At 29.6% G+C, this 13865-nt stretch overlaps 1 protein-coding gene across 2 annotated transcripts; it reads right to left on the reverse strand.

Annotated features, from left to right (window-relative positions):
- Positions 1-562: 562 nt before the first annotated feature.
- LOC130891188 (transmembrane protein 138) lies at positions 563-12335 on the reverse strand. 2 transcript variants are annotated; one of them, XM_057795825.1, is made up of 6 exons: positions 12259-12335; positions 6897-7071; positions 2417-2751; positions 2282-2354; positions 1051-1222; positions 563-776 (listed from the first exon to the last, which is right to left on the reverse strand). In XM_057795825.1, the coding sequence occupies exons 3-6, from the start codon at positions 2545-2547 to the stop codon at positions 664-666; spliced, it is 489 nt and encodes a 162-aa protein (XP_057651808.1). In that variant the 5' UTR covers positions 2548-2751; positions 6897-7071; positions 12259-12335; the 3' UTR covers positions 563-663. The 2 variants fall into 2 exon arrangements, with proteins under 2 accessions (XP_057651808.1, XP_057651891.1); XM_057795908.1 differs by lacking the exon at positions 12259-12335 and adding an exon at positions 7128-7214.
- Positions 12336-13865: the final 1530 nt, after the last annotated feature.

Below are 13865 nucleotides of genomic sequence, written 5' to 3' on the forward strand. Positions count from 1 at the left end.
TTGACCGGCCGGAAACTTTGCACAAACAAGTGTTCTGAGTGGTGGTTACAATGTAATACGTCCAGTGCAACAAGCCTGGACTGCATAATAGGATTACTTGCGTCATATAACCGACTGCAATCAGAGAAATCAATTACATCGTCGTATTAATCGAGTTCTTTCGATTATGTGTGGAATACGGAACATGTTGATCAGAAAAGTGGCTATAAAAAGAAAGTTTGGCAAAACACGATCCATCTTTATTCAAAACTGATTAAATAATACTCTTACGCCGCCATAAAATTTCCCAACAGAGTTGGCATCGAAATGTTGGTTTGGGATCACAGATCGGTAGAAATTTATTGAAGAATCATGGATAGTGTGACTGATAAGAGAAAAACATAGGGTTACGGCGTCTTTGAGAGGAATAAAAAAATAATATAAAATTACAAATGAAGACATCAAACGTCAAAGAAGAAAAGTGGGATAATTATTAGGATAATTGTATAAAACACTAACAAAACAACTTTTAGAATATATATTATAAAATGATGATTAGATTTTAGGGACAAAAAATATTGAATTTCTATTATTTCATGAATTAAATTACATTTATTTAACAGATTTTAATCATGTACACATACCTAATAATTAAAATAAGAAGATTCCATAATAAATATCCTTTCAATCATGTGTCGAAACTGTTTTTTCTGATTCTATATCCATATCTTCATAAAATCTGGGATCACTTATCCTCAATGCTGCTCTTTTGTAGTAATAATAATAAACTGTTGACACTAAAAAAAAACTAGTTCCAACAATGTGAATTTCAAACATTGGGAAATTGTATGCCTTCTTAAAATTTTCAACTATTATTAATTATTGACAGTTCAAATCAGTAATATGGGCAAAATGAGGCTCTACAACAAAATAGTTTGACAAAAGTTGCTCAGGATTGGAATCTCCAACAGAGGAACCATGACGTGCATGACTCAAAGAAGTTGATGTACACTCAATTTAGAAATTGAACTATCATATTTAAATGAATATTTTGTTGGAAGTTATACTTACTGAATCTTTGTATGATAAATATAATCATGAATAAAGCATTCCAGGAATTTCTCTTGTTATTCCATTGCAATATCATCAACCAAACATTAACAATTGATGTAAGAATGAAATAAAGCATACACACAAGTAAGGTTGTGCGGAACCTTTCATACAATAAATATATAAGCCCAATCTAAAAAATGTTCAGTCATTTATATATAAATAAATAAAACTGAAATGATGAATTTCATTCTACTATAAACTTGAATACTGAGATTTGAAAAGCGTTTTTCACAATTTTAAAATGAATAAGTGAATCATTTTTTATTTGAGAAAAATCAACAACATAACTTCCAACTTAACAAAAGTCCATTGTAATCACAAAATAATTACTTTATTAGAAGTTTATTAGGGAGATATCGAAATAATTTCCCCTACATCTCTAACCTACCTATCTTTTGTTAGCTATCAGAAAACGAAGTTTTTTCTATACAAAATACAATTAATTGAAATAATACACTGGTTTTGAAGATCCTTAATGTACAATTTTTATAGATTTGATTAAAGGAAGACTTCTATTACAATAATAAACAAATAGAAAAAATATGATCAAGCTAAGTTTCAACTCAACAATATTTTGAGAGAATCAGATTTAGATTTTAATGCTTCAGAAAATTGCGATTTTTTAAAAGCGAATTGAGTTTCCTAAATATTTAACCACATAGGTGTATAATATCTTTTACAATCATTTATCTCTAACTCTATAGTTGAAAAAAAAATAATAAAATCAAACAAATTAAATATTTCTTGCAATTTTTTTGGGTGGAAAAAACTAGACAATTCTTGAGTTATCCTCTATTTCTGTCAACTATTTTTACGCAGTAGTGAATCAAATATAGTTAAATAACTTATTACATGACATTTTTTGAGAAAATGTCATTTTTTAGGTGCTTATTAAAAATTAAAATAGATGATTGATGGTTATTTTTCATGCAATGATGTGTAGGGATGTTAATTTGCAGAACCCTGTGTGTATTGAGATTATACACTGATTTTTGTTTAATATTATTTTGATGAAAGCTGAACTTATATAATGACAAATAATGACGATTGGAAGGCCAATGAAAAAATTCATTCTATTAAAAACTATTTGTGTTTGTTTGATGTTAGTAAGTCTACATAATCATCAGTTATAGAATTTTGGATATAATATTAAATGATGATAAATGTACCTGTATAATCATATACTTACTTGGAAGAGATATGTCGAAAAAAACGTTAGTAACAATACAGAGAGTGCTAGTATGAGACAAGCATTTTGTGTGCTGAAAGTAACATTTTATAATTAATTAGTTACAAACTTTTTAATCCATATATTGCAACTTACATGAACATTATTAGCATTTTTGCATTACTATCTCTATTGAATATTGAAAATATGTTTATAAACCAGTCAATGATTATCAATCCTATTTGAATGGATAGAATAACAATATATCTTGTTGTGTGTAATTTCATTCTTATAATTATTTCTTTTCCTCCTAGTATTTCATTTTTATTTTCAATTTATTTTATTTGTGGAATCACACATATTGATTCATACACTTGACATGCGCAATTTGAGAGTCTGATTCTTCTTTTCTTCTATTAGGACCATATTTTTTTGTACTATGAGTTTTTGAAATACAATTAAAACCTTTCTTCTTCTGTATAACTCTAAAACTGTTATATAAATGTAAAAATTTTAATATCAGATGAAGTTAATTGCTGTTTACGAGAAATGTTACAATTTTATTATAAAGCAATTTGAGTAATTTGAATTTATACAACTTTGAATATATCGTTGTTCTGGTAAAAGTCACTAAGTCCAATTTAAGCAACTCAATATATATACACAATTCGATTTCAAATTAGCCGATCTATAGACTGACGAAACTCACTAAGTCTTACATGTAGTTGTTTTTACATAGATAAGGTTTAAAAAACGAGGAGACTTGTAACTGTTCTGAAGGAGAAATTAAAAAAGCGGTTTAAAAAACAAAACTGTGTATTTTGTAAAAAAAGGAAACTTCAAAATATGGAGGGTAGAAAAATTGAAATAACCATTTTCTAACATTTTTTCTTTTCCTCTTAACAAAAAATTTTAAAATAATTAAATCAGAGGGTCAACTTCCCTTCAGCTTTTCGGTTAGAGTTTCAATCATTTTGTATTTAGAAACGCAATCGCGCTAAACAACCAACCTATTGATTTATTCTTTGCGGTTTATCTATGGTTTAAAATAAAACACAAGATATTCCAATATTCTATTTATTTTTGTGGTGACTAATTTTTATCAATTCTGTTTCGTTCTTTCTCACTCGATACGTTTCTTATTTATTTAGTGTTGTTAACCACTATGAAACTTATTTGCACCTACATCAATTATATGGGGTTCAAATCACAGTAATATGGTGTATTTTAATGAGTTTACAATATTTGGTAAACACAAAGTTAGGCCAATATTTCGTAAGTAAAACTAAAATTTATTCAGTGACTTTACACTACCCATATACAAACCATTGAAAGACAAAAAACAATGTCCTATAATATCAAACGATTGATTTCAAGTCACGTAAACATACTTAATAAAAAATTAATGAATCAAACATATTTGACTAATATGAGTTTAAATATAAGGGAGAACAGAAACTCAACAAACTTTCTGCACAAAGTTCAAATCAATAAAAATTCACCTTATTCTCCATAATTAAAGGTAATTTTCATATGTGATGAGGTATGTGGTGACTTGAAATTACTTCTGTTTCGAAATCTTTAGGCAGGTGTTTGAAAAAAGAGGCTTTCAACGCACCTCTCAAAAAATTGTACCTCCCTTATTATGTAGTTTCATATACCATTACTTTTGGACTTGCTACAATCTCTAGACATTAATTTAAATAATTATGGACCTGCTTGTATACATAATAATCTAATTGAACAGAATAGTTTAATATTTTACATGTGAACCTCTCTTGACAAAAATTCAAATTAATTGACTTCTTAATTAAAATTGTCAAAACTGCAAATTGTGAAATTTAGAAAAATGAGTTCTGTAACATCTGTAACATAAGGAGAAAGTGAAGAAATTGATAAAAAAGAATTTCATTTGAAAGTGTTTCAAAATGTTGCTTACTTAATACATATACGTGAGTAAATGTTTTTTTTTTTCAAGACAATATTAGCATTTTGAAATTATCGGCTTTGGTAATGTCAAGTGAGGCACGACGGGCCTATTAGAAGGCTACTATGAGCTATAAGAACTAACTTCTCCTAGGAAAAATAGTTTTAATTATCTCAATCCAAAAACAGTCCGCTGTATTCTATGGGATGTTAATTTCATTCTAATATTTGCTAAATTGTTGAAGAAATTATGAATTTAGTTTTTGGCAGTGGTTTATTAATTTTTACTAAACATTAAAAACGCCTCACCACTTTTCCTCAACTAAAAGTGATAGATGGAATTCATAACATTTTTACTGAGAATTAATCAATACTGTAGTGCAACTACTTGATCTTCTCTTGCTACTTTCATCCGCATCCTTTCCTATTTTTGTTGTTCATGTTTTTTTTTACTTTTTCTTATTTTATTCCTCTACTTGTTTGTTTGTAAATGTATGAATGTGTTATCACATAAGCTGGCTTTACACTATATAGATGGAGAGCTATATAGTGTATAGAGAGAAACCGGAGTGTTGTAGCAACTATATAGCGCAGAACGATTTTCGTCATTGAATTTCTAAGAAAATTTTTGATTTGATTAAGAGTTCAAACACATTTGGCCTCAGAGATTTTCGTGGAAGTTGTTAATAATGCCCTGAAATCATTTCTTGATGAAATAACAGACAGTTCAAATTCTTTATGAAGTGTGGACTAAAAGGAACATTCAGAAGTGAGTTTATCCTCGGAAAATTTCTTGTTTTCCAAATAGAAAAGTTATGCAATTACAAGATTTCTTTTAAATTAAATAACTTTTTTGTACAATTTAAAATAACTTCACACACCTCTAAATTTTTAAAAAATACACATACTTGCAAATTTGTAAAAGCAGTTTTAGACCCATCTAATTCAACTTGTCTATGTAAGAATGTACAAAGGAAGCAAAAAGACACTTTTTCTAATTAATACTTGAACTCCTGCAAATTGTCCACTCATCTCCACTTCTGCATTATATCTCTGTACAACTAGATTAATAGGTGAATTTTGAATTAAACGATCTATAACAGTTAAAACTGTTTTATGAAGCGCTTCTGCATCACATCTTTCAGAAAATAAGAATTTCCAAAAAAGTTCCATTGGCTCACCATTGTGGACGTAGCAAGTATGCACTGTTACAGATTTTCTGTTTTGAATTAAGGTTCCTTTGAATATTGAAAAATTTTCCAAGTTCTCACTTGGAGTTGAATCTAATTCATCCAAAATATTTAGGAGTCCAAGAAAAATGACACAATTATTAGAAGTATCACTTTCCTGACGACCAGAGAGAGCCAATATGAATGCTCCACAAAATATGATACAAGTTATAATTTTTGACAATATATTCAACCAATAATCAGGATATGAGTGCCTAATGACACAAATACTGTGCAATTATGACAATGGCTTCTGGTGATTTCATATCATTTTATCTTCAAACTCAAGTGTTTTAGTGATGACCCCTATTCCTATTAAAGCTTCATCTTTATTAAAAAGTAAGTTGGGAAAACAATAAAATGCATTTTTGGGTTACAACTGCAAATCCAATCTTAAGGAAATTGTCTAGTGTAGCTTTTCCCCTACTTACACTAGTTTTATCTATCATATTAAGTAATGACCTTTCATATTGTTCATAGGAATATTTACAAAATCTCTTGGTATTTATTAGGTTAGAAACAACTTCCATAGCACAAAATCACTCTATTATATTATTATTCAAATCTAGGCAGTTCGAAAAGTGGAAAAAAAAGCCTATTTACTATAATACTGCAACAAACTGAAATTGGGAGGTATTAGAATTACTCAACTAGTCGACTTTACTGAGCACATTTCGCTTGCAGTTGTTTATCAAAGTGTATTACAATGCTATTGCAAAGTAGTAAACATCTTATTTTAGATAAGTAAGAGAGGAAAAGTTTAATTGAAATTATAAGATTATCATTTTTTATTTTCTGTATTTTTGCTCTTCTCTTTTTTATATCGTTTCTGTAACTTTGACTCAATTTTTTAAATATTAGTTGCAAATTATTTCAAATTTCTGGGGTAGATCATGTAACACATCAGGGTTTTTGACCTTTCCATTTATTACTTCTTCTACCTCTACATATAGAGCCCAGTCCTATTTGGCCCATATATTTTCATTCAACCTTCATATTAACTATTATTGATCCTATTATTTCCACTTTGTTATTAATATTCTTGAGATCATCTTTACTATTGCAGGAGAAGAGCACAACCAAAATGCTAGCAAGATAATTGGCAACACTAAACTTTGAATATATCAAAAATTGTTATGGTTTTTCAGTCAAGGTGAAATAGTGATAGATATATTACTATAATAAACATTATTAATAGCAAAGTAATAATAGTATGATTAATATAAGTTAAATGAAAATATATGAATTAATGGAAGGCTGAGTGCTATAAGTGGAGAAATTATAAATAGAAGTAACAGAGCGTAATAGACACCATAGTCTACACCAAAAATGTAGAGCAATATATAACTAACAGAGCCATATCGAATAATGACATTGAGAAAATAAAAAAAAGGAAGACAGAATCAAACACAGAAAAGAGGTGGTTAAAAGGAAAAATACGACTTGTACCAATTGTGTATTAAATTTTGATCTTAGTTTACCTTTTTTGTCTTATGTTGTTATCTTCTTATTTTTTTTGTATCTTCTCTTTTGTACTGTGATCCTGACTCATTTCTCAACTACTCCAGAGTCTAATTTTTCTCAATACTATTCTATTTATAAATGCCAATTTTTTTAGGTCTTCATACAGAATATTCTGTCTACTTCAGTTGATATCTGTAAAACATCAGATTTGGTACTATTTTGAAGGTAAATTTGCATATATTCCATACTGATGTCATAAAATCTTTCTAAATGACCCGATTAAAAAGTTATAGAGACGTTGTTATAAATTATTATATTTGTTATGTAAACCATAATGTAAACAATAACTGAAATTAACGTAATGGCGAACATGAGTGATATTTAGATATGTCAATTGTCCAAATTTAAAAAAGAAGATTCATGGAGTATATACTTGTTCTGTAATCGTTCGAAACTGATTAATAAATATCTGTATCTTATCCATTATATTACATAGTTATTCTTCAATATTGTACCTATTCTTAATGTTTAAATTATTTTATCCTGCTTTAAAGGTACACGTAATGAAAATATTTCACAACAGTGGATGTACATGTTACTTCTTTATCTAAATGCATAATCCAAAAACCGTTTCCATAGAAACGACAATGTTTAAAAAATAGTTCTTTACAAAAAATTTGACAGAAGTTTATTGTATGATTTGAAAGAGAAAAAAATTCCGCAAAAATGTTCAGAAACAATAACTCTTTCATCAAAATTAATCAGTTGAAATGTCTAACAACCAAGGTGAATAATACACCATTAAACCATGCAACAGGAGTAGAAAAACCACCAAAAAATCAAGACGCAACGTCAGTAAGGTATAACGTATGCAAAGAGCACGTTCTGCCGAAAAAAAAGTTTGCATTCGATAATGAAGTTATGAAAACCAACCCTGCTTCTGAAAATGAGGAAACTGAACAAGGTAAAAAGCAGCAACAGGCTATGAAGAATGGTTTGCCTAAATTTTCAACTGGCAAAAAGGGACAGAGCCCGTTTACCCCTTCATCAACAAGACTGAGTGTGGTATTACCATTAAATATGTCTAAACTGACTAATCCATTCCCAGAACCAGTGAAATTTTTTCCCTCTGCCACTGTTTCTGATCAAGAGAAAGCAAACCAGATGCAAAAGAAGTTTTCAGTTCCTCAAAGTACCAAACAGGCTCCTAAACAGAATTAGAAGATTCAGAATGAAATATTTACATCAAATTATATGTACCTCATTTATATCTGTGATTTTTTAAATAAATAAACAAATTTATATTGTATCAATAACTTAGTTTTTATTTTTCAATTAATCAATATTTTGATAGTATTCAAATCAAATTATTCACATTAATGAAAGGATAATTTAAGAAGCTAAATAATATTAAACTAAATCTTACTGTTAATAAGGGCTCGAATTGTCCATTTCTTTAAATGAATATCTTTATAACAAAGGGACAGTTATTCTGGAAAGAAATCTCAAATTTAATAGGAAGGAATAATTTGATGTTGTACAAGTTCCAAATATTTAATTTGCAGTTAAATTTTTTATTTCCACCTTATATACATTTTCACAAATAAAACCAAGACAATATTGTACTCTAGTACTAGCCACAATTGTCGTAGCTTGTTTATTTCCCTTAATATAAAATACAGCTCTATTAATATACAGGGTTTTCCGGGACTTAATGCAAAAAATTCGAAAGTGAAAAATATGACGTGAAAATAATGCAAAGACAAAAAAATTTCCTCATAGGACCCCTCTTTCTGAGTTATAGGGCTTCAAAGCTGCGAAATCAGAAAATATATTTTCTAAATTATACATTCGAACAAAATAAATTTTTAATGGATGATTACATATGTCCATGTAGTGTGTTTGACGGACTATCTGAAGGCCAGAGGCGGCTCATGCCTAAAGGTTAACAATCCTTAATTTTTACAGGGACAAGTTGTACAGTTTAAAGATAGCAAAAATGACTTTATCAATAGATTTTTTAAACAAAAAGGTACCCCTTGTTTACCTCTATAAAATGTATGGTTTAGTAGGTATTTAGATCGTTGTACATGCCAAGGAATTCGTTCGCAATAGAGAAACATTAAAAAAAAATCATCATAAATTGTAATTATTTATTGAAAATACTTAAAACACAATCAAACATATCCAATTGAACTGCATACAGTTGAAGATAGTGTTACTTACATAAGGAAAAAATTGAAATGTAGAAAAATTTAGTTTGTTAGCCAACAACTTATCAAATAAAACAAAAAAAACTATAATAAATGTTCGAAGTGAGCACATTACACTTCTAGACACTTCCGGAATCTACGGAGGATATTTAAATGTTTACTGGTGAAGCTGGTTTCACACGAGACGGTTTTATTAATTTTCATAATTTCCTTTCAAGGGCAGATGAAAATCCTCATGGTACAATTCAAACAATGAATCAACATCGATTTTTTGTGGACAGGAATGGTGGTAATAATTTAGTACGTCCATATTTTTTTGGTAATAACCTGAATGATCAGCGATATTTACAATTTCTCTAAAATGATTTTCCACCCATGTTATGTGAAATTCCTCTAAAGATTCGCAGAGACATGTGGTTCATACACGATGGAGCCCCTCCCTACTTTATAAATTATGTAAAAAATCATCATAATAACATTTTTCGAAATAGGTGGATGAGTCGGGGAGGTCTATTTGCATGGCCATCAAGTTCCCCTCAATTAAAAAATTCAATGGATTCATTTTTTTCAAACATTTTAAAACCTCGGTATATGTAACACCAGTAAACACAAAGAACGAAATGATCTATAGAATAACTATCCATTGTGACGCTATAAGGCCGAATCTTGGATTGATCTTCCAAGTTCTAAGAAATATCCTCCATAGACTTCAGAAGTGTGTAGAAGTGCAAGGTGCCCACTTCAAAAATTTATTATAGTTTTTTTGTTTTTATTTAATAAGTTGTAACCTAACCCACTAAATTTTTTTACATTCAAATTTTTTCCATATGTAATTAATACGATATTCGACAGTATGCAGTTCAATTAGAAATGAAAAAACCATACATTTTATCGAGTAGAGTACCTTTATGTTAAAAATCAATTGAAAAATTAATTTTTGCTATATTTCGATTGTACAGGTAGTATCTGTAAAAGTTACGGATTGTTAACCATTGGGCATGAGATGCCCTATAATTTAGAAAATATACTTAAATATAAGTTCTGATTTCGCAGCTTTGAATGCCTATAACCCAGAAACGAGGCGTCGTATGAGAAAATCTACTTGTCACCTCTTATATTATTTCGAATTTCAATAATTCGAAATTATTGTTTGACATTCTTTAAAGGAGAAAACAACAGAAGGAATAGAATAGAACAGATTTCTGTTTGAGAGGATACTGACTCAAGAAAATAATGGCACTGAGAAAACCAGATAGCAGCTTCAAAGAGGATGAGGAGGACAGAACACAGCTCTTCCTAAGGACTCACTTTCCGGGACGCGGCAGTTCGGCCTCAAAAAACAAAATGGAAAAACTTAGCAAAGCTACAAGAGATACTGCAACAATGGCTAAGCACTTGTGCAGCAGTGATCGAATAAAATGAACTATGAACACCTTTCAACAGTTCAAGTCGCCAGGGGTGGAGGAAATCTTCCTAAGCCTTCTTCAAAGAGGACAGGAAGAAATTCTGCCACATCATACGAGAAATGAACAGTAATGCTATCAAGTTGTATACAGATTGATCCAAAACAGCAGATAGAACTGAAATAGGAGTGTATGGGCCCAGAATCAAACAATCTGAAAGCTTGAGAAATACACGTATTTTTCAAGCAGAAATATATGTAAGTAAAAAATGTGTTCATCATCCTGCCCAATAGCCAAACAGCCATTAGATCTCTAAGCTCCAATGTCATAAAATCCAAGCTGGTTTGGGAATGCCTAGACAAGCTAAATAAGCTTGGAAAGAAGAATAAAGTTACCCACTAGTAGAATTTGAGATACACTGGAGTGGAAGGAAATGAGAAAGCTAAGATACTTGCTAAAGTAGGAGCAGATAAACACTTCATAGGACCTGAACCCTTTTATGGCATCAGCTACACAGAGAAAGAAATGTAAACAAGGATTAAACTAGTTACTGGAACAATCTACAGATATTGAAACTTGAAGAGATACTTGGAAACTGCAACCAGAAAAGATTTGTTGAAAGTATCAACCTAGGTAAAACAATCTATAAAGTCTAAGTCTTGTCGGGGTATTGTTGCCTCAATGGACACTAGAAAATGCTAGGTTTAGCAGAGACTACAACATGCAGATTCTGCTACACAGAGGACAAAACCTCTTTTGAAATTCTCTTGAATTTGCCAGATCATTATACAAGAGAGTGTATGCAATAAAAAAATTAAGATCTTTGACAGCTACAGCCCTCCCACATCCTGAACTTTCTAAGAGGAGTGGGATTAATAGATCAGCCATAAACACTGAAGATCTCCAGTTCCACAACAAGCAAGAGAGACAAAATAATCTTTTGGATCATAGTGTACATGAAACCCTATCACATTTGTATAAAACCATTATAGGGTCTACAATATTGGAAGGACGCACCCACTTTACTTTCATGTTATTTGGTTCTTTTCTTATTTTTTTTTTCGTTCTCTTCTGTGATCCTGATTCATTTTTCAATTATACCCTGGATTCTGAAGTTCAATTTTCCTCAATACTATTCTATTTAACAATGCCAATATAACTTTAGAAATCTCTAAAAGATATTCTGTCTATTATAACTAATTTCTATGAAAATATCACATTGTATACTATTATATTATTTTTAAACTGAAATCACGTATTTTACTTCCACACTCACTTTATAAAATCAGTACCTTTACTTCAAAGACTTAATCCATATTACATATAGAAATATGACAATTTAATATCTATATTTTTATATGGTGTATAAAGTTACTAAGTAATTATGGTAATATAATCTGCAAATCTTGTTCAGTATTCTCCTTACAATTTTACATCTTCACTCCCATTTCAATAGTTAAAAACTTTCTCGATGATATGAATGAAAAGTTTTAGAGACGTTATTACTTCCCTTTAATAGTTAGTAATGAAATTTAGTTGTTCTTTTCAAATCTTCATTAGAAAATGTAAAAGCTTCTTTGATAGTATATGCTGTGAGAGAATAGAAATAAGTTATGTTATAAAGTGCGTAGTTCGACAACTTAACGACTGTTATTTAAGTCTCGAGGCCAGAGCTTTGAAGCACTGATTTGAGATTCAAACATTTGCTAATACTTTTGTAAAGTGTTTAAATAATAAATAAAATTGTTTCAAAAAAAACTTACACAAATTATTAATATTTTTGTTGTGTAAACAATAACTGAAATTAACGTAATGGCGAACATGAGTGATATTTAGGTATGTCAATTGTCCAAATTTAAAAAAGAAGATTCATGGAGTATATACTTGTTCTGTAATCGTTCGAAACTTATTAATAAATATCTGTATCCTATCCATTATATTACATAGTTATTCTTCAATATTATACCTATTCTTAATGTTTACTCAATTATTTTATCGTGTTTTAAAGGTACACGTAATGAAAATCATTCACAACAGTGGATGTACATGCTACTTGTTTATCTAAATGCATAATCCAAAAACCGTTTCCATAGAAACGACAATGTTTGAAAAATAGTTCTTTACAAAAAATTTGACAGAAGTTTATTGTATTATTTGAAAGGGAAAGAAATTCCGCAAAAATGTTCAGAAACAATAACTCTTTCATCAAAATTAATCAGTTAAAATGTCTAACAACCAAGGTGAATAATACACCATTAAACCATGCAACAGGAGTAGAAAAACCACCAAAAAATCAAGACGCAACGTCAGTAAGGTACAACGTATGCAAAGAGCACGTTCTGCCGAAAAAAAAGTTTGCATTCGATAATGAAGTTATGAAAACCAACCCTGCTTCTGAAAATGAGGAAACTGAACAAGGTAAAAAGCAGCAACCGGCTATGAAGAATGGTTTGCCTAAATTTTCAACTGGCAAAAAGGGACAGAGTCCGTTTACCCCTTCATCAACAAGACTGAGTGTGGTATTACCATTAAATATGTCTAAACTGACCAAACCGTTCCCAGAACCAGTGAAATTTTTTCCCTCTGCCACTGTTTCTGATCAAGAGAAAGCAAACCAGATGCAAAAGAAGTTTTCAGTTCCTCAAAGTACCAAACAGGCTCCTAAACAGAATTAGAAGATTCAGAATGAAATATTTACATCAAATTATATGTACCTCATTTATATCTGTGATTTTTTAAATAAATAAACAAATTTATATTGTATCAATAACTTGGTAGTTTTTATTTTTCAATTAATTCAATTAATAAATATTTTGATAGTATTCAAATCAAATAATTCAAATATTATCAGTGATATTGGATAGAAAGTGAAGTTTAGTATTAAGATCAATAGTTACGCTTGCGTATTACTGTGACCGTAAAAATATTAGTATGTCTTTCAATTACAAAGTGTTGTGAAACGTTTACGTATGTTATATGCTAATAAATTTACTTTGTTATCTAGCAAAATCATTCAAAGGCAAAAAGAAAATATAAGGATCTATAAGGTAAAAAAAATTGGTATTTAGAGGTTAAAAATACAAGTATATACTAGGTATAGATGTGTATTAGTTGTTAACCGAATAATATTTAGGAAAACTTTGGATTGATAATTCTAATTCATAATTGCTATATTTTATTTTGATAAATATTGTTTTCATATAACTAAAACAGATTAAGATATTACAATAGCAATGCCCAGAATATTCTTAATAATGTGAGACTAATATCAACCAGCTTTGTTTACATAAAAATATTTCTTTTCTCTTTATAATAATGCATAATACGGGAAATACAACCCTTTTAATGGGTCAATTTAGAGATTCATATT

This window comes from Diorhabda carinulata, chromosome 1 (assembly GCF_026250575.1).
Source record: "Diorhabda carinulata isolate Delta chromosome 1, icDioCari1.1, whole genome shotgun sequence".
Lineage (NCBI taxonomy): Eukaryota > Metazoa > Arthropoda > Insecta > Coleoptera > Chrysomelidae > Diorhabda > Diorhabda carinulata.

What these genes read in the sequence shown, in the direction of transcription:
- LOC130891188 (XM_057795825.1), bottom strand. Translation starts at nt 2,547, where the DNA reads ATGAAATTACACACAACAAGATATATTGTTATTCTATCCATTCAAATA. An exon ending in AAAATGCTAATAATGTTCAT is followed by an intron (nt 2,355 to 2,416) that starts GTAAGTTGCAAT and finishes TGTTACTTTCAG; the next exon opens with CACACAAAATGCTTGTCTCA. An exon ending in TTTCGACATATCTCTTCCAA is followed by an intron (nt 1,223 to 2,281) that starts GTAAGTATATGA and finishes AACATTTTTTAG; the next exon opens with ATTGGGCTTATATATTTATT.